This window comes from Octopus bimaculoides, chromosome 10 (assembly GCF_046866305.1).
Source record: "Octopus bimaculoides isolate indiv1 chromosome 10, ASM4686630v1, whole genome shotgun sequence".
NCBI lineage: Eukaryota > Metazoa > Mollusca > Cephalopoda > Octopoda > Octopodidae > Octopus > Octopus bimaculoides.
This window is the reverse complement of record NC_142937.1, coordinates 49,494,632-49,520,790: the sequence shown is the minus strand read 5'-3', so window position 1 is coordinate 49,520,790 and position 26,159 is coordinate 49,494,632. Positions and strand designations below refer to the sequence as shown.

Below are 26,159 nucleotides of genomic sequence, written 5' to 3'. Positions count from 1 at the left end.
GAAGCATACCACACAGCCATACTTTTTGTAAGAGTAACACTTTCTTTTGTATAGAGATGGCAATGGACAAGAACCATACTTTTATATCCTGGTGTTGGATAGATATTTTAGCGAAGCAGGGGGAAAGAAAGTATTCACATGACACACTATTATTATTGTTACACGAAGTTAAACGTTCTCTGCCAATGACTCAGTGAACTGCTTGAATTCTTTTATTAAGCACACAAGCTTTTACACAGAGGGGACAGCACAAGGACAGACAGAACGCCACAGTGGGTACAAAAATATAAAACAAATGAAAAATGAGAAAAATGTTATATAAAAAGGAAAAATGAGATGGCTACATGAGCCCCACTCTCATGCAGTGCCATGTGAACTCAGTGTTTCTAATCTTTTTTCCCTGTTTTTTTCTCCATTAGCATTGTTTTTGTTCTCTCTTTTTTTTTTTAAACAATTTTACATTTTTTTAAATATCTTATGAATGGTTCCAGTTCTCTTAATTTCACTACTGGTGGCAGCTCGTCAAACTCCATCACAAATCCCAGCGGATCAATGTTACACAAGGCTCAAACACTGAGGACACATACACACATATGCGGGAACAAAAACGCATGAAATGATGAATGCAAAATGAAATTAATTACAATGAAAATGAGACGGCCATCTCGGCTCCGGTGCGAGATGAAACCGTGATTTCCTTTTTATTTTTAACATCAAATTTTAACGAAAAAGTCTCTACGCATGTAATTTTTTTATTACTCACAAGGGGTGAACACAAAGGGGACATACACAGATATGCGGGAACAAAAAACATGAAAAGATGAATACAAAATTAAATTAATTACAATGAAAATGAGACGGCTATCTCCGAGATGAAACCGCGATTTCCTTATTCTTTTTAACCTTACATTTTAACGAAAAACTTTTTACGAATGTTCATTCAACCGAGATGGTTACAGGATTTACTTTTTTTTAAAAAAAACAAAAGTTTAACCAACATTTTTTTACGAGTCTTTTCACAATCTTAAAACAAATCATAACTTACCATTCTATCTTCTCTTTTATGTCAACATAATCCACCACCAAGGCACCTCCTGCCCCAGTGGATTCAGGTCCGGAGGAAAAGCTTCCTTCAAAGCATTATACTTTCCATCATCCATTAGGATACACCTCATTGTCTTGTCGTAACCTTCTCCTAAGTTCACTTTTACAATGGTTTTCAATTTTGAAATTCTTCTCTCTAACTTTTGCGTTGTCCTATATTTCACTAGAAAAAGCCTTACTTCTCTGTGCGTCTTGTATGTCTGTGTTTTGTGACTGTGACTCTGTGTTTTTCTGCTTCTGTAATTCTAGGTTATCCTGTGATTGTCTGTCTATGCTTTTCTGTGATTGCATATCAGTGTATTTGTGAATCTGTGTGTTTGTGTGACTGTAAATCTGCGTGTTCCGTCTGTGCATCTGCGTTTTTAGGTTTCTATGATTCTGAGTTATCTCGTATCTGTTTGTCTATAGTTCTGTGTGTTTTCATGTCAGTGTGTTTGTGTATCTGTGGTTCTGAATGTTTAAATACTTGCACATCTTTGCTTTTGCTCGGTAATGAATCCTTATCTGTAGCATTTTTCACTTGTGATCCTACTGGCGAACTTTTCCTGCTTTTCTTTGTAGGTTGGTTTACTTCTCCTTCCATGGCTTTGTATTTTTTCTGTTCCATTATCGTTGATGACCTCCTCCTCTCTCTTTTTCTTGATTTAACCTTCACAAAATCACCATCTTGTTCTGTTATCTGATTCTGCTGTTTCTCCCCCATTATATTCTCCTGAATACTCTCCTCTACGATTTCCACTGCTACTCTAGGGCATTTCTTTCTTAAGTGACCTCCTTCACCACATTCGTGACAATTTGGGGGCTTCCCCTCCAACATTATCTCCAGCTTTATTTCATTTGGTAGCTCTAAAGTTTCATATTTTTTATTGCCAACAAGGGGCTTAAACATAGCGGGGACAAACAAGGACAGACAAAGTGATTAAGTCGATTACATCGACACCAGTATGTAACTGGTACTTAATTTATCGACTCCGAAAGGATGAAAGGCAAAGTCGACCTCTGCGGAATTTGAGCTCAGAACGTAACGGCAGACAAAATGGCGCTAAGCATTTCGCTCAGCGTGCTAACGTTTCTGCCAGCTCACCGCCTTAGCTCTAAAGTTTCAGTTATTCCGTCATAATATTTGTGGCTCACTGCACAAATTACCTCTATTCCATAGCCTTGCCACTTCACTTGTTCGGTCCGGCTTATCATGCCCATCCTCACCTCTTCGCTCTTTCTCTTCTTATCTCCGAAAAAAAATCGACGCTATTATCCCCTCTGGTTCTATACACGGTGGGATTCTTCCCACTCTAATTCTAACAATTCGTTTATCCAAACAGTTTTGCAGCAATGTCCATTTCTCTCCCTGTATCATCCTCTTGGAGGATTTTTCCGTCTCCTCCTCTGATACAAAGGATACCTCTATAGACGCATATCTCTTTCCTCTCGTAAAGAACGCTGTGTTGTCTCCTATATGTCTTTCCAAAATTTCTATTTCTTCCTGCGGCGCGTTTTCCATTCTTCTGTTTTTATTTGAATATTACCGTCATCTTTTCCATTTCAGTTTTTCCTCTTCTGGCAGGGTCAGTTTTATATTTGAACTCTCCTTCTTTGCCATATTACTATATTTCATTATCAGCTCTCTATTGCACTGCAACAACTCCTGTTTCAGCACACACGGGTCAACGGGTACTCGACCTCCAGCAGCTTCTGCATGACTTCTCATTCTTCACAATTATTCACTACCACCAAACAATGGCGGTCGCATAAAAAACCCCGCAGCAAAGCAAAAACACAAACGCTCACACCAATAAATGATGATAAAATGGTTGCATTGAGCCCCACTCTCATGCAGTAGCATTTGAACGTATTTACGCATAGTTTACAATCCATTTATCCCCCTGTTTTTTTTCTCTCCATTAGCAATTGTTTTTTAAACAATTTTAAACAATTTTACTTTTTTTCTTTTTTTAATACCTTATGAATGGTTCCAGTTCTCTTAATTCCACTACTGACGGCAGTTCGTCAAACTCCACTACAAATCCCGGCGGATCAATGTTACACATTTCCTTCAACCTATTGTATCTGTCTTTATCAATTACAATGGCTTTCACATTTTCTCCGTACGTATTATAGGTAGCTTAACCTATTTCTATTTTTCGTGATGACACTTTCAGTGTTTTACATATCACTGTTCTCTTCCATACTCCGTTCGTTAGTTCGTCTGGTGGCGCCATAAGGCCTTTTTTTTCCAGTAACATACCGCATTCTTTTAGCATTTTCGTGCGAAACTCCAAAACATCCACGTCCACTCCTTTGCCAGTTGCTACCGCATAACTGTGGCCTTTTGCTGGTCCAACCTTTTTTAAATATTTTATGAATGTTTCCAGTTATCTTAATTCCACTACTGGCCACAGTTCAGCAAACTCCACCACAAATCCCGATGGATCAATGTTACACATTTCCTTCAACCTGTTGTATTTGTCTTTATCAATTACAATGGCTTTTACATTCTTTCCGTACGTATTCGCAGGTAACATAACCCTTATAACAGATTTAAACTTCATTATCATTCTTTCAGTTGCTGTGCTCTTAGCATATGTAACGAAATTCCATCTGTGCTTTCTCGGCCTTCTCGCTTCTTTGCCTTTACTTTGCTCCACTCTTGGCGCCTTCTCTCTGTCTTTACCCTCTTCCATTTTCGTTAGTGTGGTTTTTCTTCATGCTGTTGTCTTTCTAAATCGCCTAAAACTTCCTCCTCCACTTGTATCACTTGTACCCTTGCTACTGTCTCCTTTTTCTCGAGCTCCTCCTCAACCTCTTTCTTAATCTCCTTTTCACTCTCCTTCTCAACCTCCTTCTCAGCCTCCTTATCCTCTTCTTTTTTCTCTTTCTGCCTCTCCGGCTGAGAGCTTACACTTTCTTTCCTCTTTCGTTTTTTATCTACTGTAAATTCTTCCTTTGTTCTTGCTGTCTCTTTCTCATCATCCTATACCACTTCGTTCATCCTCTCCTGCTCCTCAGACCATTCTATCTGTTGCTCCCTCTCTTCTCTCTAGGGTCATCTCGCTTTCATATGGCCTTTCTCGTCATACAGATAGCATATGGTAGGTCTACCCACCACTACTACTCTCAGTCTCATATCTTCGAGTATATCACAGAATTATCTCCTCCGCAATTTTGTTCAGGACACTTAAACTTGTCTGTATGGCCATCTCTATGTCACAACCCCAGCAATTTAACCTTTTGGTTCGCGTCACTTTAAGTATTTTTACGTCTTTCTCCATGATAAACATTATCGCTACTACCAACCATGTTTCATTTATTTCTGGGGGGTACTTTTTCCTACTCTCACCCTGGCAACACGCTTGCCAGAGTACGTTGGCAAAAGTACCCATTCTTCCGTCTTTATGGCTACAGTGGAGTGCTTTATCGCTTCGTCTTCGGTTGCGAATCGCACCTCCACAGTGTCATATCTTCTTCCTCTTGTGATGAAAGTGGTGAATTTTTTTCACTTCTTTTAAGCGTTCTTCAATGTCTTCGATTGATGGTATTTCAATTTTTTCGGGACGACACTTTCAGCGTTTTATATGTCACTGTCTTCCTCCTTACACTGTTCGTTAGTTCGTCTGGTGGCGTCAATTTTAGGTTATGGCCTTCTTTTTCCAGTGACGTCCGGCATTGTTTTAGCTTTTTCGGCTCTGTCTTTATCTCGCAAACCTCCAAAGCGTCCACATCCGCTCCTATGCCAGTTGCTGCCTCATAACTGTGGCCTTTTGCTGGTCCAACCTCCATTTCTCTTCTCTTCTGAGGTTCTCCTATAAATGGGTAGAAAAACACAAATTAACAGACTCGTAAATAAAAACAGTTACAGCAATTACAACAGACAACAAGCGTGGCACACCAACGACGGAGACCTTTAACAAATATAACAAAAGATCATCACTTACTTCACTCGGAATTGCAAGGATTGCTTCAATTCTTTTATTAAGCACTCAGTCTTTTACACAGAGGGGACAGCACAAGGACAGACAGAACGCCACAGCGGGCACAAAGAACATAAAACGAATGAAAAATGAGAAAAATGTTATATAAAAATAAAAAATGGGATGGCTACATGAGCCCCACTCTCATGCAGTACCATTTTAACGTCTTTACTCATAGTTTATAATTTTTTCCACCCCCCTCTGTTTTTTCTCCATTAGCATATCGGTTTTACTCATAGTTTATAATCTTTTTCCCCCCTGTTTTTTTTTCTCCATTAGCATCGGTTTTGTTTTCTTTTTTTCAAAAAAAGAATTTTACTTTGTTTTTAATATCTTATGAATTGTTTCAGTTATCCTAATTCCACTACTGGTGGCAGTTCGTCAAACTCCACTACAAATCCCGGCGGATCAATGTTACACATTTCCTTCAACCTGTTGTATCTGTCTTTATCAAGTACAATGGCTTTCACATTCTCTCCGTACGTATCCACAGGCAACATAACCCTTATAACAGATTTTAAACTTCGTTATCTTTCTTTCAGTTGCTGTGCTCTTAGGATATATAACGTCTTTCTCCATGATAAACATTATCGCTGCTACCAACCATGTTTCATTTATTTCTGGGGGTACTTTTCCTACTCTCACTCTGGCAACACACTTGCCAGAGTACGTTTGCAAAAGTACCCATTCTTCCGTCTTTATGGCTTCAGTGGAGTGCTTTATCGCTTCGTCTTCGGTTGCGAATCGCACCTCCACAGTGCAATATCTTCTTCCTCTTGTTATGAAGCGCTCTTCAATGTCTTCGATTGATGGTATTTCAATTTTTCGGGACGACACTTTCAGCGTTTTATATGTCACTGTCTTCCTCCTTACACTGTTCGTTAGTTCGTCTGGTGGCATCAATTTTAGGTTATGGCCTTCTTTTTCCAGTAACATTACGCATTCTTTTAGAATTTTCTAAAACATCCACGTTCACTCCTCTGCCAGTTGCTGCCGCATAACTGTGGCCTTTTGCTGGTTAAATCTTTCACAGAAAAGGTTTATAGGGAGGTCTCATAAGCTAAATAATTCCATTCAGTCTGTTCCGAATAAATTTGACGTATTATTCCACGAAATGAAACGTCACTTAACATTTCACCCTTAAAATGCAATTTTTTTTCATGAAAAACCACGTGCCATTTTCAAAGTTTCTTTTCATCTAGTGATTTTTTTATCTTACCACACTTGAAGCATTTAATATTTTTAAACAGTCAGTTACTTTTAAAATGTAGACCACCGCATGGATTCTGTCTTGGCATGTTTTCCTCTTTTTTGTTATCCATTACTGGTCGACACGCATGAATATGAAGGCAGTCATTTTATTCAATTTTATCTGCGTCATGTCTTAGATTTATAACTCTCTGGCATTCTTCTGCTACTGCTTGTAAAGTTAATTTTTGGTCCTGTTCTAATTTTGTTGATATATTTACTTGCAGTTAACCCTTGAAGAAAAATTAGACATTTGAACATGTCCGGGGTTAATTTAATTTGAATTTTTCATATAAAAAAAAAAAAAAAAAAAAAAAAATATATATATATATATATATATATATATATATATATATATATATATATATATATATATACCGGAGTAAGCACATGAAATGTGCAACAAGGTGGAAAAAAGAGTACTCAAATACCAGAGGTAGAGTAATATACTTTATTTAAAAGCAGCAGAAATATAACACACAAACCATTACTCTGAGTTTCACGTTCCCGTTCATCGGACAGTTTTGTTAGAAATGGAGAAAGGATAACAATGCAATCGAAAGTAATATAAAATTTAAAACACATGGATTCGTTTGATTGGTTGTTTCAAATAACGGCCATGGATTGGTCGTTTCAATTAACGGTCAAGGATGCGTAATGCACAGACCAAATAAATTTAATACAGATTCATCCTATTAAAAAAAATATCGAAGAAAACCTTAAATAGAAAAATGGGCTCAAAATACATATTGTAAATAATTAATTATATTCGAATTAACGCATTAAAATCAAATCAATAAAATAAAGTATACGCTGCATTCAAAATAAAATAAAATAAAATTACAATAGCGTGTATGTATACAAGGCTATACACAACATTAAAAAAATAAATAGAATAGAATGAAGTAAAAAGTAAAAACAAGAGAGAAGAAAAATTATGTATATAACAGACGAAGGTTTTCTTAAAATGACGTAGGGGTCTTTACAAAATTCTCACAACGCTAAATAAATCATTTATAATTCGGTACCAATCCAATAGCCAGATTGCAGAATGGTTATAAGGAGTCGATCATAGTCCAAAATTTTTACCCATATGGAATATTACATGCAGACATTTTAAATTTGGACGCATGCCTACATGTGTTTAAAAGTTCGCGTCTTTGGTTTAGCGCCTTCTTATCCTGGAACAAGATATTCATTTTTTCTAATAAACAAAGATCACATTTCAATGGTCTCTTATGGGCACCGTGTCTGTAAGGCGATGCTTTGCCTAAAATCCTCCATGTCACGCTTATTTTATTTTATTTTGAATGCAGCGTATACTTTATTTTATTGATTTGATTTTAATGCGTTAATTCGAATATAATTAATTATTTACAATATGTATTTTGAGCCCATTTTTCTATTTAAGGTTTTCTTCGATATTTTTTTTAATAGGATGAATCTGTATTAAATTTATTGGGTCTGTGCATTACGCATCCTTGGCCGTTAATTGAAACGACCAATCCATGGCCGTTATTTGAAACAACCAATCAAACGAATCCATGTGTTTTAAATTTTATATTACTTTCGATTGCATTGTTATCCTTTCTCCATTTCTAACAAAACTGTCCGATGAACGGGAACGTGAAACTCAGAGTAACGGTTTTTTTGTTATATTTCTGCTGCTTTTAAATAAAGTATATATATATATATATATATATATATATATATATATATATATATATATATATATATATATATATATATCCACTCCCCATCCACACACATCCCACTCCCACATACCCCACCCCTAACCCCAGATCCTCACCCCACCCCAGATCCTCACCCCACCCCATATCCTCACCCCAAACCACTACCCCACCTTCACATCATCACACCCCAACATAGTCACCAGCTCCTATCCACACGCACATACACATCTCACATACACACACGCACGTGCACCTACATTTTGGGATCACCAGTACTTTATTATCTCCCCTTCTTCCTAGCTCTCCTGTCCAACTACCTTTGTCCAACCAGTCACCATGATTGACCACGACATGCTTTTTTTTAGTTTCCATCTACCAAATCCACTCACAAGGCTTTGGTCAGCCTGAAGCTATTGTAGGAGACACTTGCTCAAGGTGCCATGCAGTACGATGAGAACCCAGAACCATGTGATTGGTAAGCAAGGTACTTACCACACAGCCATGCCTGCACCTATATTATTTTATTCTATTACTTGTTTCAGCCGTTTGACTGCGGCCATGCTGGAGCACCACCTTAAAATTAATAAAGATCAGGAGAATGGAGATTTACACATCCATGTTTTATTATACAGTTATTTGCAACATTCTTTCCTTGGACGTACACAGGTTTTGGCTGAATCCATCGCACACTGTTTTGGGTGCACCTTGGTGTTAATTGTTGGTGCGCGCACGCACGCACACACACGCACACACACACACACACACTTACACAATTGTTTGCAGAATCCAATAGAATCGAAGTGTTTTTGATAATAAGGATCCAAGGTAGAGTCCAGAACTACGTACCTGTGTATCAACAGTGTGTATGGACACTCACATACTTACTAGAGTATATATGGATTTGTCCTTCCAGTTATGCATGCATCTACACATATAGACCAAATACACTCAATGTATATGTAAAATCACACAAGGGTATACTCTGGTTCAAGATCCAACGCAGGGGAGGTTCTGAGTGTGGTGTAGTATAAATAATAACACAAATGAGCTGAGGTTCACTACAGCTGTTTCAGACATGTTTTTTATTGATAAACAAATTAATTACATCTTGTGAATTAAACAAATTAATTACATCAGGTGAATTAAAATTAAAATCCAAAATTTGATATTTAGGATTTTCCCCCCAAAAGGTATAAAATGTATTTAGAATGTATTTTGATTCTCTCATCTTGATGTCAGTTGACTCTCTCTCTCTCTGTCAGTCACCCTCCTGCTCTCCACTTCCATCTCTTGCATAATTGGTGGTTACTTATTCCCTTTCTTCTCCCATTCCCCGTCTCTCACCTCTGTACTATTATACAACCTCCACCCACCCACTCTCACAGTCCTGCCTTACTCATTTCTACCCACCTCACCACCACTATTTTTACTGCTTTCTATTTTCACCTTATCACTCCCATCCTCTCTCCTAAAATGTCAGTTGTCACAACATGAAACCTGTTCTATTTTAACCTTTTCTCTCATACTTTTACCCCACATCTCCCAGCATAAAGTAGTCCCCTAGGGAATTTGTGGTCTTGCAAACTGCATGGGGACCTCACTAGGTAGCATGGGAAAGATGCTTAGTATACATGTAAAGTGATTGGTGTTAGGAAAGTTGTTCAGTTGTAAAAAACCATACCAAAGCAGACACTGGAGAACAATGCAGTCTTTGGGCTCATCAAATCCTATCCAATCATCCAACTCATATCAGAATGAAACATACACATTTAATGACGATGCTATATATATATTTAAAGCCATAGCTGTCACTTGCAAGCAAATATGACATAGCAACATGTGCCATGCTTTTGTTTTAGTCATTTGTTTTAGCTATGTAGCCACAAGCAGATGTAAGCATCCTCTTAACTCCAGTACCTTTGACTGAATAGATTATCAGGAACTGAAGATTTGAGACATGGAGGGAAAATGGCTGTGCCAGTGGCCAGCTGGTGCTCCTTTTCAGTTGAATAGACTAGAGAAATATGAAATGAAGTATCTTATCCCAGGGTGTAATATGCTGCCCTGACCTAGGAATCGAGCCCATAATCTTTTGATAGTGTACTCAACACCATAACCATGATATATAAAGCTTTGAAATAAATGTCTTTTACCATGTACAATTGCTACATGTTACTAAATTATCAGATCTATTTAAGACATCCTTCACAATGATTTTTTGAAATTATAACTATAATTTGAAAAAAAGAGGGTTACATTCTTAACCCTACATTTTCATAATTTGAAATGCACCTTTATCATATGGTATCTAAATTAATGATGCAGTTGTGTAGTTTTGAGATTTCTAAACTGTCATTCTCTATAACAGATTGCTATAAACAATGCAACCAACAGATTACCAACAATGGACACATTAATTTGCTCCAAAGTTCAACAATTCCTTTGTTCCTAAAGTTCAACAAATCTCAAATCATTCTCATATCAGCTGATATTTGATTACATTGTACAATTACCATGGTTACACTTGTCAGCACATGTTAAATAACAAGTTCCTCATATCAGGTCCTGCTTGAATTAGATTAAAATTGCTGTTGGTATCAATAGTAAACACTTTCAGAAAACCCTTAATGCAACACTTAAACTTTGTGTACTCATGGATTATGAAGCAACTATTACAAATATTGGGCACTTTGGTAATTACCAGAAGTTAGTTCTATGCTTGTTGGGCTTCTTTTTCATGGCAAGTGGTATAGAAACACTATTAAATGTGTTTATAATTTATGTTCCAGAATTCAGGTAAGATTTAGATTTCAACACACACACACACACACACACACACACACACACACACACACACATGTACACTGTAAATATTTGCTATTAATCTTATTTTGTGTAAAGGTCAAGAGAATCATTTAAAACACATTACATTCGTTTTCATTATAATCTTTTATTGTATTGCATATTGGTAGACGTCAACAAGTTTTGTCATACATTTATGGCCTGGTTATATTGACACAATATCATCATAGTGAGATCATAGATACACAACACAAATATAGTGGGTAGGGGTTAAGAAACCTAATTAATAGCCATGAGATTTCAGGTTCAGTCCCACTTTGCCATACTTTGAATAAATGTCCTCTGCTATAGTCCTGATTTGGCAAATGCCTTGTGAGTAAATTTGATAGATGGGAACTGTGCAGAAGCCTATTCTCTCTCTCTCTCTCTCTCTCTCTCTCTTTTCCTCTCTCGCTCTCTTCCTCTCTCTCTCTTTTCCTCTCTCTCCTCTCTTTCTCTGTATGTGTGTATGTGTGTGTGTGCATCACCATCACCATAGTTGTTGTCATCGCCATTGTTTCAACATCCACTTTTCTATGCTTGCCTAGGTCAGACAGAATTTGACAGGGAGGCACAAACACACACACACACATGCACATATACATGCAGACATACATACACTCATACATACATACATACTTAAATATAAGAGAACATTATTAGTCCTAAAATAATAGCATTAGTGGCCGCGAGTGTATATATATACACACATATATACACATACATATGCATATAAAAATTTGTGTGTGTATATATATATATATATATGTATATATATATGTGTGCATGAAGCTTTGTGATTGAATTTGGTAGGCGGAACTTACTGCCGTGTGTGTATATGTCTGTGCATGTGCTTGTGCCTCTTTCCCAGAGAGTGAGAGAGGGAAATATATATATATATATATATATATATATATACCTCCTTGCTCTCATAGCTGAATCTCTCCCAGAACTAGAGAAAAAATTTCAGGTGTGGAAGCAAGGTCTAGAATCTTAGGGCCTTAAAGTCAATGTAGCAGAAACCAAAATCCTAGTTGGTAGGAAGGTGGACAAATCACAAAGCCCTTCAGGTAGATGGCTCTGCTTGATCTATAGAAAAAAGTGTAGGTAGTAACTCAATAAGATGTACCCAGTGTAAGCAATGGACACATAAGAGGTGCAGCAATATCAAAGGAAGGTTAACTGAGATGATAGATTTTGTATGCGGTAGATGCACAGGGGTAATAAACACCGAAGATCTTCAGAAAACAGATTACAATACATGCCAAGGGAGAAACTAGAAGTAGTTGATAGCGTCCACTACTTAGGTGACCAAGTCTGTAGTGGGGGTGGATACTTTGAGAGCGTTGCCACTAGAATAAGAATAGCCTGGGCAAAGTTCAGAAAGCTCCTACCTCTGCTGGCAACAAAGGGCCTCTCGCTCAGAGTGAAAGGTAGACTGTCTGATATATGTGTGCAAACAGCCATGCTACACAGTAGTGAAACATGAGTCATGACTGTAGAGGACATACGTAGGCTTGAAAGAAATGAAGCTTGTATGATCTGCTAGATGTATAATGTCAATGTGCATATGCGACTGAGTGTAAGCACCCTGAGAGAAATGTTGGACATAAGAAGTATCAGATTTGGTGTACAATATATATATATATATATATATATATATATATATATATATGCTGTGATTGAGAAGACCTGGCAAGTAAAGTGAGACCACAGCCATGCATGTTCAACCTAGTTAAGAGTACCTCTGATGCATTGGGTGGTATGATATGCTTGAGTAGACCTGTTGAGTCAAGTAAAACCAATATAGTAGCTGTCGCCAGTTCCCTCAACTGGCTCCTATGCTGGTGGCATGTAAAAAGCACTATCCAAACATAATCAATGCGAAGACTGCTTGACTGGCTCCTGTGCCAGTAGTATGTAAAAAGCACCTACTACACTCTCAGAGTGGTTGGTGTTAGGGAGGGCATCCAGCTGTAGAAACATTGCCAGATCAGATTAGAACCTGGTGCAGTCACTGGATCTCCAGATCTCAGTCAAACCATCCAACCCGTGCCAGCATGGAAAATGAATGTTAAATGATGATGATGATGATATATATGCATCCATACATATATACATATTTACATATACACATATATATAAATATATATATATATATATATATATATATATATATATATATATATATATATATATATATATATATATATATATATATATATATATGCACACATGTGGTCTCTGAGGAAGTAGATGAGTGGCTTGTTAAAGCTGTACAAGCCATGTATACTGGTGCTATTAGTAGGATGAGAGTTGGCCATGAGCACACTGATGAATTTAGTGTACAAGTAGGGTTTCACCAGGGCTCAGTTCTCAGTCCACTTTTGTTCATCATTGTCTTCCAGGCCATAACAATGGAATTTAAAGCTGGTTGCCCATGGGAACTACTATATGCCAATGACCTCGTTCTTATAACAGAATATGAAATAGAACTGGAGAAGAAAGACCTGAAATCAAAGGGCCTTAAAGTTAATGTAGCAAGGACCATAGTTGTGGTGAGTAGAAAGTGGATAAGACTCTCTTTTTGTCATGTAAATGGCCCTGCTCAATATGTAGGAAAGGTGCTGGAAGAAATTCTATTCATTGCACCCAGTGCAAGCTATGGATATATAAGAGGTGCAGTGGAATCACAGGTAGGTTAACAAATAAAGTCACCTTCATATGTAGCAGATGCAGAGAAACAACAAGTACTAAGAACACATGGGGATTAGACACTCTCAAATGCTCAGGAGGCTCTCTTGAGGTTGTAGATTGTTTCTGTGACCTATGTGATCAAATTAGCAGTGGTGGAAGATATTCTGAAAATATTGTTGCTAGAATTAGAATAGGATGGTGAAAGTTCAGAGAATTATTACCTCTATTAACTATAAAACGACCCTCTCTCTCTCTCTCTCACACAAAGTGAAAGGCAGATTGTATGACGCTTGTGTATGAATGACTATACTCCATGGTAGTGAGACAAGAGCTCTGAATGCAAAAGACATATGTAGACTAGAGAGGATTAAAGCTAGTATACTCCAATGGATATGCAACATCAGGGTGAATGTACACCAAAGTACAAATGTGCTGAGAGAGAAGTTGGGTATAAGTGGAATGAGATGCAGCATACAAGAGAGAGGACTACATTACTTTGGACATGTGATGCATATGAATGAAGACAGCTGCATAGGGAGGTGCCAATTGCTTAAAGTTGATGGCACATGTGGAAGAGGGAGACTCAAGAAGGCATGGGATGAAATAGTGGGAGCTGATCACAAGATGTTGGGCCTTATGAAGGACATGACAATGGACCAAGATTTTTGGTGATATGAAGTCCTTGAGAAGACCCACTAACCTGAGTAAAACTGAATTCTGAGAGCACTGTGACCCACTCACATGTAACATTAAGCTTTCACACACCCTACCCCAATAAATCAAACTACATCTTTCTTTCTTTTCCTCTCCTCTTTCTCTCTCCTTCTCTTCTTCTTCTCTTCCTCACATTTCTTCTTTTTCATGCACCATGCTTATCTCTCCCTCCCCCAATCACTCCTGCAGCCCAAATCAATCCTCCCTGCCAATTGTATCATTGCTATCCTGTTGTCCCCTCCTCTATATACCCTGGTTTCACCAGTTACTGCATCTCCCTCTTCTCTCTCCATTCTCTTTTGCATTCACATGAATTTTTAACTCATACATTCTCAGTAATGTTCTACCTACCCTTTTAAATTCTTATCTCTATACCTTGAGAGAATGCCCTGGCATACTGCCACCTTCTCTCTTGCTCCCTCTCACCTTTACTGTCTCTCTTGCTCTCTCCCTCTGACTGGGGTAACTATATATCTCCTCTACAGCAAGACATGCTATATAATTTCTGTACAAGAAATATAGAATTATTTTTTTGTTATTGTTATCTAGAAGAAAGTGGCACATTATTTCAGATGACTGTGTTTTTTTGACTGTACTAGACACTGATATGATATCATTCTTGACATATTTTAAATGAGATAATGATGAATCTCCAAATATCTAGTGTTAATCAACTCAATGGTTAAATTCTGAGATGGACTAAAATATCTGAGATAGTACTTTATTTTATCAACCCCAAAAGAATGAAAGGCAAAGTTGACCTTAGTGGTATTTGAACTCAGGACATAAAATTGGAAGAAATGCTGCTAAGCTCTTTGTCTGAAACAGTGATTTTGTCAGCTCACTGCCTTCTTGTATTATATAACAAATTCAATTTTTTTCCCCCCTTTTAATGTCTTTGTTTGTCTTGTTTAATACTTTGGTATTTGTAAAAAAGCTTGGTTCACTTTCTGAAATTTATCTGATTTCTAAATTTCATGATTTCAACTTACTTGACAAGTACAACTCAAAGATTTTTTAATCTATTACTTATGCAATTTGTATTTAGGCATCATTATGCTTAAAGATATTTCTGTAATATGTCTTTAACAGCTAGATAATTTAGCAATCAGATATTCACACCAAAGAGCATAAATAGTCTTCTGCTGATATAGTTGACTGGGTATTTTTAAAGTTTATTTGAATTTGCTTAGATATTTTTAATATTAGCTTGAATTTTTATTAATGAAGTTACAAGATGGTTACAGTTCTCCCTTTAATCGATAACTAGTACCAAAAGATACAGGATAAATTAAATATTTTATCACATAGCATATGAAACAGTAGTAAAAGCATATGGCCTAGTGATTAAGTGCATTCATGATTGCAAAATCATAGTTTCAATTCCTAGACTGGATGATACATCGTGTTCTTGAGCAGAATACTTCATCTCATGCTGTTCCAGTCCCCTCAGTAGTAAATGAGTAACCCTGTGATAGACTGATGTCATATTCAGTGTGGAATGTTGTGATTGCAGTGTACCAGAGTTTTGTCTTCTTTCAATAGAGTGTTATTTACAGAATTTAGTGTTATTAACAAAATTATGTATACATTATACCATATAGGGTAAAAAGGCAAGAGTATAGATAAAGACCCCCTTCAGTCACAAATGACCATAGGGTTGCACTTAGAAAGTTCTCCAAAACACAAGTCCAGGCAAGGTTGTTTGAAGAAGAGCAGCAGTCACCCATGCATATCAGTCTCTCTTCTCCATGCCAGCAACATTGTCCAAGAGAAAGGCGAAAGCTGATATAAATTGGCACCAGTGACATCACAGTTCATTTCTACGCTCTAACCAATGAGTCATGTGCCTTCACATTATACAATAAATATATAACATAACTGATGTTATATGTTAAATGTGTAAAATTTTAGTCTTGCTATGAAGATTAGTTAAGATATATTTTCTGGTCAAATTGCATGATTAGTTATAATTAAAATCTTAAAACTCCAATATATGCTTATTAAGATCTTCTGAATTTGAACTTTAGATCATGCATGAATAATAGGTGAATATAAATGTACAAATACTATTTCTGTAAGCAGGAGAGAAATGCATGCTGACCAACTTGAGCATAGTATATTATTTGTAACTAATAATTTGACATGAGAGAGGTGATTTCAGAACCACAAAGCAACAAATTAGATACTCTACTCTCTGGTATTATTAAAACAATTTTGGTTGGATTTTTAGAGCAGCAAATGAAATGCTATGTAGTATTTGTCTAGGGGGTTTCTGCATTGAGTACAAATGTTTGTGAGATCAACTTTGCTTTTCATCTCAAATGGGGGAGGAAGCAACTGTTGATGAAATATAATACTTGTTACCTCTGCCAAGAAAGGAGGTTATGTTTTCATCGGCACTGGTTTGTCCGTCTGTCCGTCTGTGTGCAAAATAACTCAAAAAGTTTTGAACAGCATTTGATGAAACCTGCAGGAAAAGTTGGTAATGATACAAGGAACAGATGATAAAATTTTGGTAGTGATCCAGGAATTTGTATGGATTCTTGAAGGATTTTTCATTTGCTATATTTACTTTACAAGAAGTATTACAATGTTATGTTCTTTGATTATCTCCCTTGAAAACACGTTCATTGTTTCTGCTTAACCCATGGTGGTGTTGCTGTTTCCAAAGCTTATTTTCGTTTCTCTATTAGTAATTTTACTCGCGTATCTATCTTAAAATGAGCTGTTTGGCGGAGGCCTGTGGAGGATGACATGACAAGCCTTGGCTATTGGGATCAACTCAAAAAAGCTCAGGCTTTGCTCCTGCCACTGCCACTGTGAGTTCTATATCATCTGTATGATGTGGAAAATATTCCATCAGCATTGCTCATCCTTAAAATTCATCCTAGGCTTGTCCCCTGTGCCATCCGTCTACTACAGAAATGTTTGTGTCGTATCACAACACTATTACAGAACTATTTCACCTCAATTGGCCCTGCTTCTTCAACATCGTGCCAGACACACATAAAGGAGGAAAGTAACTTCACAGTATTCAAACAATCTCTAGATGATTACCTCCAACAAATACCAGATAAACCACCCACACCCAGATATGTCTCTGAAAACAATAACCCTCTGCTTGAATGGGCTACAGTTCCCCAGAACTGACTGTGTATCTCTTCCAGGTGGTGCTATTAAATTAGACATGGCCTGAGTCAACTTCGGTCGAAACGTATCCAAGTAATCTAATTTATGCTGTAACCTTTTAATCAAAGCATGACAACGTGGGTAGAGGCTGATATCTTAACATTTCTTAACAAAATTATTAAAGATTTATATAGAACTACATTCAGAGTACGTCTATAAGCTATTGTATTTAGACCTGCTTTTTATCCTCAAACTGTTCTGTTTTGTAGATGCAATTTTTTTTTTTTTTTAATAAAGCATTCTGAAATTAGAAAAATAAAAAATCTGCAACAATCTCAGTCCCATGAGTATCGGATAATGGATTTTCAACTGTGTAAAGAAATTGATTGTGGTGATCGTGGTTTTGATGGTGATTGTGGTGAAAGCAGAGACAGTGTTGATGATGACGATGGTCGAGATAAGTATGGGAGGAGGTTATGCTTTTGCCAGTGTTGGTTTGGGAAATTGGGCGATTTTCAACATGCGTGTATATGGGTGGAAATGAGCTGCTTGGCGGAGGTCAGCACTCTCTGAGTGCTTTTATTAAATATTGAAGTTGATGGTATTCCTTCCTCCAAAAACCATGCGCCTATGTTAGAAACAATTATTAAAAGACTCTTTCCTACATCAGCTCAACTGCGCTGTTTTAATCTATTTGACTGAAAATATCTTCTGTTACTAATTCCGATTACATTTTAGAAAGTCAAATTAAAGACTACGTATATTTCACAATAGTTCATGTTAATATCTAAAACTGTTGAGAGAAAAAAATTATCCAATGATATTTTATTTGAAAATTCATAAATGCTTTGATTTAATTGAGATGCTATTCACCGTGGGTTCATAACTTAAACTAAATCCTTTTATAGATCCCAAACATCTTTTTTCTTAAAATAAGCTTAACTGTCTTTTCTTCAGACAGCTGGCCGAACATTGGGTTTATATTGTAGCTATGTACTATAAATTTTTCGTTGGTATCATCATAATAATATTCTCCTACAGCTTCTCACCATTGTCACTGTCTAAATAGTCACTGCCATGGCTAAATATTCATATTTTTTCATATAGCCTGAACCTTTCATCATCATCCTTCAACCAAATTATGGTTGGTCAAAACTCCATTGACAATCCCTTTCCACACTACACGGTCCTGCATTGCTGTGTTCAGATCTCTAATATCGAGCCCTGAATCCGAGAAATGTCAGTTTCCTGGAGAAAACACTTCCAGAGGAATACCATAGGGATGAGATAACCTCTTTCTCTGCTCCATGACAGTAGCCAGCAAATTGTAGCCATTTCTGCTTTAACTTGAGGAACATTAGCATCACAATTCTGTAGATGTTATTAAGTGTTGGGTGTGATCTCCAATTGATGTTGTGTATCTTTTTGAGCAGACTGGTATATGTTCCATCTACTTGTTTTTCTAAGAGAGCCAATAAGGTCCAGATCTCTGATCCATAGAGAAGGACCAGCTCAATCAGTGTTTTAAATGTTTTAACTTTTAACATGGTTAGAAGGTTTGTGTGCCAGATCTGATCAAGTCTGTTACATGCATGCCAAGCAAGAGCTTCGCAGATACAAAAGTCCTTTTGGGGGTCTACTATGTGTGATCCAAGATATTTGAAGTTATCAAAGTTTTTGATTGGTATATTATTGAGTGATTTAAGTTCAGTTAATTTGGAGGAGGTTGTGATAAACTCTGTCTTACTCTAATTGCAATAAAGGCCGACCTGGTCTGCTACTTTCTCCAGTGCTTGTAACAATGATTCTGCATCAATAATACAATGGGACATCAAGGCAAGATTGTCAGCAAAGTCAAGATCAGTTAAATATTGTGCACAATGCCGACTGCTCTGGTGGGGTTTCAAAAGGTGTCCCTTTTCCTCCATACTATCTAGAGAAAGGCGTAGAACATAGTCGAGAACAATGATGAGCAAGAAAGGAGTGAGTGTGTCACCCTGCATTTACCTGCTTCAACTTCAAAGAAATCAGTCTCTCCATCAAGAGATATAACTGTGGCAGTGGTGTTTGTGTACAGCGCTCTGATAGCATCAACAATTCTGGGAGGAATACCATAGAGTGCAAAGATTTTAAACATAAGATCTCTGCTGATGGAATCAAATGCTTTGCAAAAGTTGACAAAACAGATTATGACGCTCTTGTTAAACTTTTTCATTTCTTCCAGCATGCAATGGACAGGGAGGATTTGAGCAGTTGTTGACTCACCCCTTCTAAAGCCATTCTGATTCTTATGAAGAAGTGGATCAAGCATAGGTACAATCCTATTAAGCAGAAGTTTGTTATAAACTTTTGCTGCAATTGGGATCAGAGTAATGCCTCTATAATTTGCTGCACTTGTTAGATCACCTTTTTTGGGGACAGGAACAATTCCACCCTTCAACCAAGATGTTAGAGGTAAATGATGTGAAAATGTGTCATTGCAGAAACCTAGTAAGGTTTCATGAAATATTGGATCTTTCTACAGTAATGTTGGCATGTTATTGAGTCCTGGAGATTTATTGTAAGCAAAACCACTGAGAGCTACTTTGAGCTCAACCAATGTGAAAAAGTCCGTGTTGATGTCTAATACATTAGATATTTGGTGTAGAGGAAGTGGAAGAATGCTAGTTTGTGGTGGTTCTCCAAGAAGTTTCTGGAATTGGTCAAACCAGTTGGCCTTGCACTTTTCAGAGGAACCACCTTTAAGCCTGATGGAGGGCTTAAATTTTTTTCCAGTTAGTGTGTTTATTAATTTCCACACTGCAGCATGTTGCTTTGCAGTATGCAAGTTCGCAATTTTGTTAATCTCAGCTAGAAAGTAATCTGTTTCTACATTGGCTTATGCCTCATCTAGTGTTCCTTGAACTTTGGAAGCATCTTTGAAGTTATTTTTAGTAGGCCTCTGTTTGTGTCTAAGTTTTGATCTTTCTAGATACTTCCTTGTTTCTCTCATATGGACATCTTCATGAATTGATCTGTGCTTTATTCTTTCCTTCTTTGGTAGTTTTGAAAGGGCAATTTCTTCTGTGGTTGTTATGAGGTTATTATATTGTGTTTCAATGTTGTCAGTGTGCTCTGAGAGCAGTTCAAAACGATTTTTAACATCCACTACAAATGAGTGCGCTAAGTTTTTATCTAATGATATCTTGGGCCAGTCCACCTGTTTCATGGGCTTTTGGACTGCTGGTTTTGATGATCTAAGGCTGAGAACAGTGTATATGGAAACAACTCTATGGTCTGAGCCAATAGATGCAAAGGAAGAGAATGCCTGTCCATTTCGGACACTGTTCTTCCATTTGTTTCTCACAAGTATGTAGTCAATTTATAATTAAGATCCAGATAGGTGCTAGAATGTCCACAAATGCTTTGGGTGTTTCATGAACTTTGTGTTTGCAATCTGAAGTTGGAACTCATGATCAAAATCAATCAGTTTTTATCCCGTTCTAGTTAATCTCCTTGTTATAGGTGAATAGAACATCATCCCTCCCTATTTGGCCATTAAAATCACCTGCTATAACAAGGAAGTTGTGAGAAGGGATACTTTCCATTACTCCCTTCAGATCAGGGTAGAAGTCATCTGCAAGTTTCTCATCACTTGTGTTAGTTGGGCAGTAACATGCAATGAATGTGGTTTGAGGGTTACTACTCAGCTTGGCAACACTTATGCGGTGAAATATTTTCTCAACAGAGAGCAAGTTCCCTGAGGCTCTTGGAGATAGGAAAATATCAACACCACCTATAGATACCAACTTATTACAACCTCTGCTATTAAAAATTCCCACCTGGGAGTTTTAAATAGCAGAGGTTGTAATAAGTTGGTATCTATCAAGGTTGGTATACTTCAAATTTGTGTCAGGGTGATGATGCCTGTGTTCTTGGATGCTCAAGATATCAACTTTGTTTTTCTTTACACATTGCAGAAGTTCTTGTTTTCTGCTTGTCTTTGATAAAGTTCGTGAGTTAAAGGTGCTGTTAACAACAGGTCTTTTGCACTTCATAAATTTGTTTGTTGTTCCTGCATCTACATCTACCTCTTCATAGCTACCCTACTCTAAATAGTTTAGAGGTAGCTGGTCATACGTTTCTTGGGAAATAAGGTGAGAATTTGGAACTGAAGAAGCAGGGGCTTGAACCCTGGTACTGCAAGTGGACATCATGGTAATTCTTTTGGTAGCTGATATAGAAGTGGATCACCAGTTCTTCATCCTGGTATTTTTACATACATCATCTCAAGGGATGAGGTAAATTTATCCATGAGGTAAATTTATCCCACACCAGACACCAACTTGGTATTTCAATTCTGCAGCTGGTTTTTCTTATAAGAGATTTTCTCCTCCTAGCAGGCTGCCTTCAGCTCAGCTCAGGGAGTCCTGTCTACCCCATTCCATCTATGCAGTGCATGGACGTTATGCCATGAGGGGTGTACCCCCACATACCCCAATCACAGATAGAAAGATGAAGAAGATAAAATAGAGATAAGAGAATAAAATAAATTTGGGATGTAAAAGTACATGTAAAAGTATATAAAAAATTAAAAATTTTATACAATATATAAAACACAACACTCACAAAAATACACACACAAAATACACACACGATACACACACATGCGCGCATGCACACACATACACACACTCACACAAATTTTCACACATGCATCACAATCAAACATTGTTGAATTGGTCGTTGACTACACAGTAGTTCTTCTGCCCTTTGATGAGTCTTACAGATGTTCCATAGGCCAGACTGCACATTGATTACACAAGATCATTTAAGGGTTCATATTATCTTGTTTTGGTGGATAGTTTTACAAAGTAGTCTGAAGTGCATAAGTATAAAGAGCCGACATCTGCAGTTATAATTAGTTTTTTACATGAATTGTTCACCAGATATGGTATTCTGGATACCATTGTGTCTGATAATGAAACTCAATTTACTTCAGACAAATTCAGAAAATTTTGTCACCACTCCACCATATCAAATGAACAAGTGGAGCGTTTTGTTGACACCTTCAAGAGGGCAGTGAAAAAGGCAAACGATGATGTGATGTCTGATTTTGTACTTCAATAATTTCTATGAGTGTACCAAGTAACACCTGTTCCAAATGCACTGTAAGGAATATCACCTACAGAATTGATGTTTGCTACAAAAGTCAGATCTGTCTATGATAAGCTGATACCGAATGAAAATAAAAAAAAGGTGAACAACAAAAATACTGCAAAATTCTTCAAGTTAGGTAACAAAGTTTTTTAAAACCTATAAATATGCTATGGTAAAGAAAGCTGGGAGGATAGTGTAATAATTAAACAAATTGGAAGAATGTTATTCCTGGTAAAAGGAAAAAATGTTGAACACAAAAGACTAAGAAAAGATTCACAGATAAAACGAAATGAAATCCCCATGGAAGTATTGTATGACATTTTTGAGGTACTAACACCAAAACAATTTGAAACTGTATGTTCTAGCACTGGAAAATGGAAAAGAATGGAAGCATTGGAATTGAACCCTAAGTGGAAGAGACATTAAACTCTGAGTGGAGTTCAATTCTCAAAAGGGGAGAAGATGGGGAGACTGATTCTAAAACAGGGAGATGTTGTGGAAGGATTCCAACCACCCCGCAAGTGACTAAAGGTAGACTGTCTCATTGCTATAAAACAAAGAACTGTGAGTGATTGGCAGTTTGTGTTGATAGCAGTTCACTGTGAGCCTTTGATATAGTGTTGACGCTTGTGTAATAGTAATAGTAGTACGTCGTGTATATATGTTCTTTTCCCCTGCTTCATTATATTATATATCCAATACAAGGATATAAAAATAACTTAAAGTTAGAATATATAGTCAAGACATATAATCAAGACAAACATAGAACTGAGAATAGGGTTTCACAATCTTCTAAAACTTGTAGGAAATCAAGAACATAAAAGAAATTGGGGTTCCACAAGCGGACCCTAAGGGGATTTTAGACACAAGAATCACGAATGAAAAAGTTATTCCATTTAAAATCAAATATACTTGTATTGAAAGCTCCAGTGATTCATGAAAAAAACATGATATAAAATGTTCTGAATAGTGAAATATATTTCAATCAGATATTGACAGCTTTGTCTCTCAAGAAGCATAAATTGTACTATGGAGATGTCATTCAGATTTGACTGCAATTTTGTAATAAAGAACTCTACTATGGAAAAGAAAAGCTCTCTCTGCTTTGAAGGATGTTGGAGGAAGAGTACTGAGAACAAGGAACAATTTCTGCAAGTTAACAATTTGACGTCCAGTAATCTTAAGCATTTTCATTTCTTTGATTGGATGATTGAGGACTCTCATGATTGTTTTCAACAGTTTTGTTAATGGAGTTTTATTTTGCTGAACAAATTGTTTCAGTTATCATGGGCTTGATTTCAAAATGGCAAGTAAGAGTTTCTTTTGTTGAAATGATGAACATTCTCTTATACAGTTTCTCCGTGATATTTTGCAATGAGGTCTCTAATAGTGAAATTAGAAATGAGTAGTTTGCATCCAAAACATCTCTCAAAAAATGGTTTGTTAAAATACCTCATCAAGTCCTTCAGAATTTAATTCCTTTGCTCTTTTGTTAATTTTCTTGATACATCTCTTAGTAAGAGAGACACTGGAGTATTTTGTCAATTTAATTCTAGAATAGATATGCTTTCTACAGAGATCAAGGTAGGATCTCTTTGGCCAAGGTTTACAATTCCAATTTTATATTTCTTGTATTGCTGATGCATCAGCATGAAAAGTATAAAATTCATTGTCTGAAAAACTCGAGAGATTACTCCAAATCAATTGTAACTTTTGCAATGCTATTTTTAAGGAACAATATTCATTCTAACATCTCAAATAAATAATTCCATCTTGTCTTAATGACATTGATTTATTGCTATTTATGTACATGCTCCTCTTTAACTACTAAAACTGAAATATTTCAATTTTTGTTGGAGATCTACAAATGAAGTAAGTATTGTTTTTGTTTTTTAATATTGCCAATGTCTAAATTTATTAAGTAAGAGGATCATCTGTAATAGGAACTATTTCACAAAGTTTAGTAGTATGATACAGATAAGCATAAATATTAACTGCATTTATATAATTTTCATCAAATGTACCTCCAAACTTTTCATTGTCATTGTAAGAGTCAATACTTAATTTAGCTTGCTTACAATTTGATTCAGTTCTTTTTTAAAGATCTCACAAACAACCAAATGAAGTCCATGTGATTAACACAATTGATGAATCTCGCAAATACGATTTTTATGAGTGGAATACTCACTGCATCTCTTATTTTTGGATTGCTTCCTGATTGGTGTGTCTGAAAATTAGTTGAACACAAATACTACTGCAAATATATTTGTTTCCATATCAAAGTTATATTCAGAAAGGACATATTATCAGAAAATGCAGTCAGGTTATATATAATCAGAATATACAGCCAGCACATACATTTAGGCTATACAGTCAGGTTTTAGTCAGAACATACACTCAAAGTATTTTGCCAACCAATAACCATATTCCTATTTCCATATTTGAAATGAAATTAAATGAAGTGTATACTATTGTAGAAACCAAAATCTGATATTTATATTTATTATATTTACAGTTGTGTCAGTAACCACACTTATGGAAACATTACATACAACAGCACAAAAGATGAATGTTACCTTTATCCAAATAATGGGACAGGATTTAATACTACAGACAGAACTGAGGAAACAATTGCCTGTAAATCTTGGGTATATGATAAATCAGATTTTACGGCTACAGCTGCAACAGATGTAACTATACTTTCGGAATTATATTTTGTATTTTAGTTAACAGGAATGATAACAGCTACTGAGTAAACATCCTAGTTTTTGCTATTTCTGTCTGTCTGTTAGTCTGTCTGTCATTCTGTCTGATGGTCTGTCTGCCTCTGTCTGTCTGTCTGTCTGTCTTTGTCTCTGTCTCTCTCTCTCTTATTTGATACATTCTTCCATTTTCTTTAGGACTAGTCCATAATACAAGAGATGTTATGCACTCAACACAAGCAAATCTACATTTGACTCAGGTCCCTATTCATGGCAGAATCTATTACTATATATCTAGTAGATCCTCATTAACTTGTGAAATGTATGTCTTTAACAAAACTCTTCTAAGATGAGCAAAAGACTCTGTAGATTTATAATAATGTGGTTCTACAGAGTGTCCAGTGGCATATATGTTCTCAAAGAATGTTGCCATTGAAATATCTCATTATTACTTACTTTGTAATGTTATTTCAATGACCAGAATTTATAAGTTTTGTTAAAGATAAGATTTTTGAATGTTTCTTTAGTTTTACTATTATTTCATTCATTGTTACTGCATGTTGTCATTGTTGTTTAGGTTAGATCATCACTAATGCAGCAGACTTATGATCAAAAGGATTCCAGGGATGGTCATAACTGGAATGTTATTGATCATGAGCTTGCATGATTAGTACTGATCCTTATTTAAACAATAACAATGACAACAACTCATAGCTGTATATTTCATGGAACAACATATGAGTGCAGGTACATAAACAGATACATGCTCAAATATATATACATATATATATCATAATCATCATTTAATGCCCGTTTTCGATGCTGGCATAGGTTGGACGGTTTGACCAGGCTGGCTTGCTGCACCAGACTCCAGTCTGATTTGCTTTTTATGGTTGGATGCCCTTCCTAATGCCAACTAC

At 36.5% G+C, this 26,159-nt stretch overlaps 1 protein-coding gene across 3 annotated transcripts in view; it reads left to right on the top strand.

The window, feature by feature from the left end:
* Nucleotides 1-10,512: 10,512 nt before the first annotated feature.
* The window catches only part of LOC106882190 (organic cation transporter protein), a 114,705-nt gene continuing 99,058 nt past the window's right edge, over nucleotides 10,513-26,159 (top strand). Inside the window, exons 1-2 of one of the 3 annotated variants that reach the window (XM_052971175.2) lie at nucleotides 10,513-10,810; nucleotides 25,053-25,227. In XM_052971175.2, coding sequence (XP_052827135.1) covers nucleotides 10,668-10,810; nucleotides 25,053-25,227 — 318 coding nt within the window. In that variant the 5' untranslated portion in view covers nucleotides 10,513-10,667. The remainder of the gene's footprint in view (nucleotides 10,811-25,052; nucleotides 25,228-26,159) is intronic. The other 2 variants (XM_052971174.2, XM_052971177.2) reach the window with 2 other exon arrangements.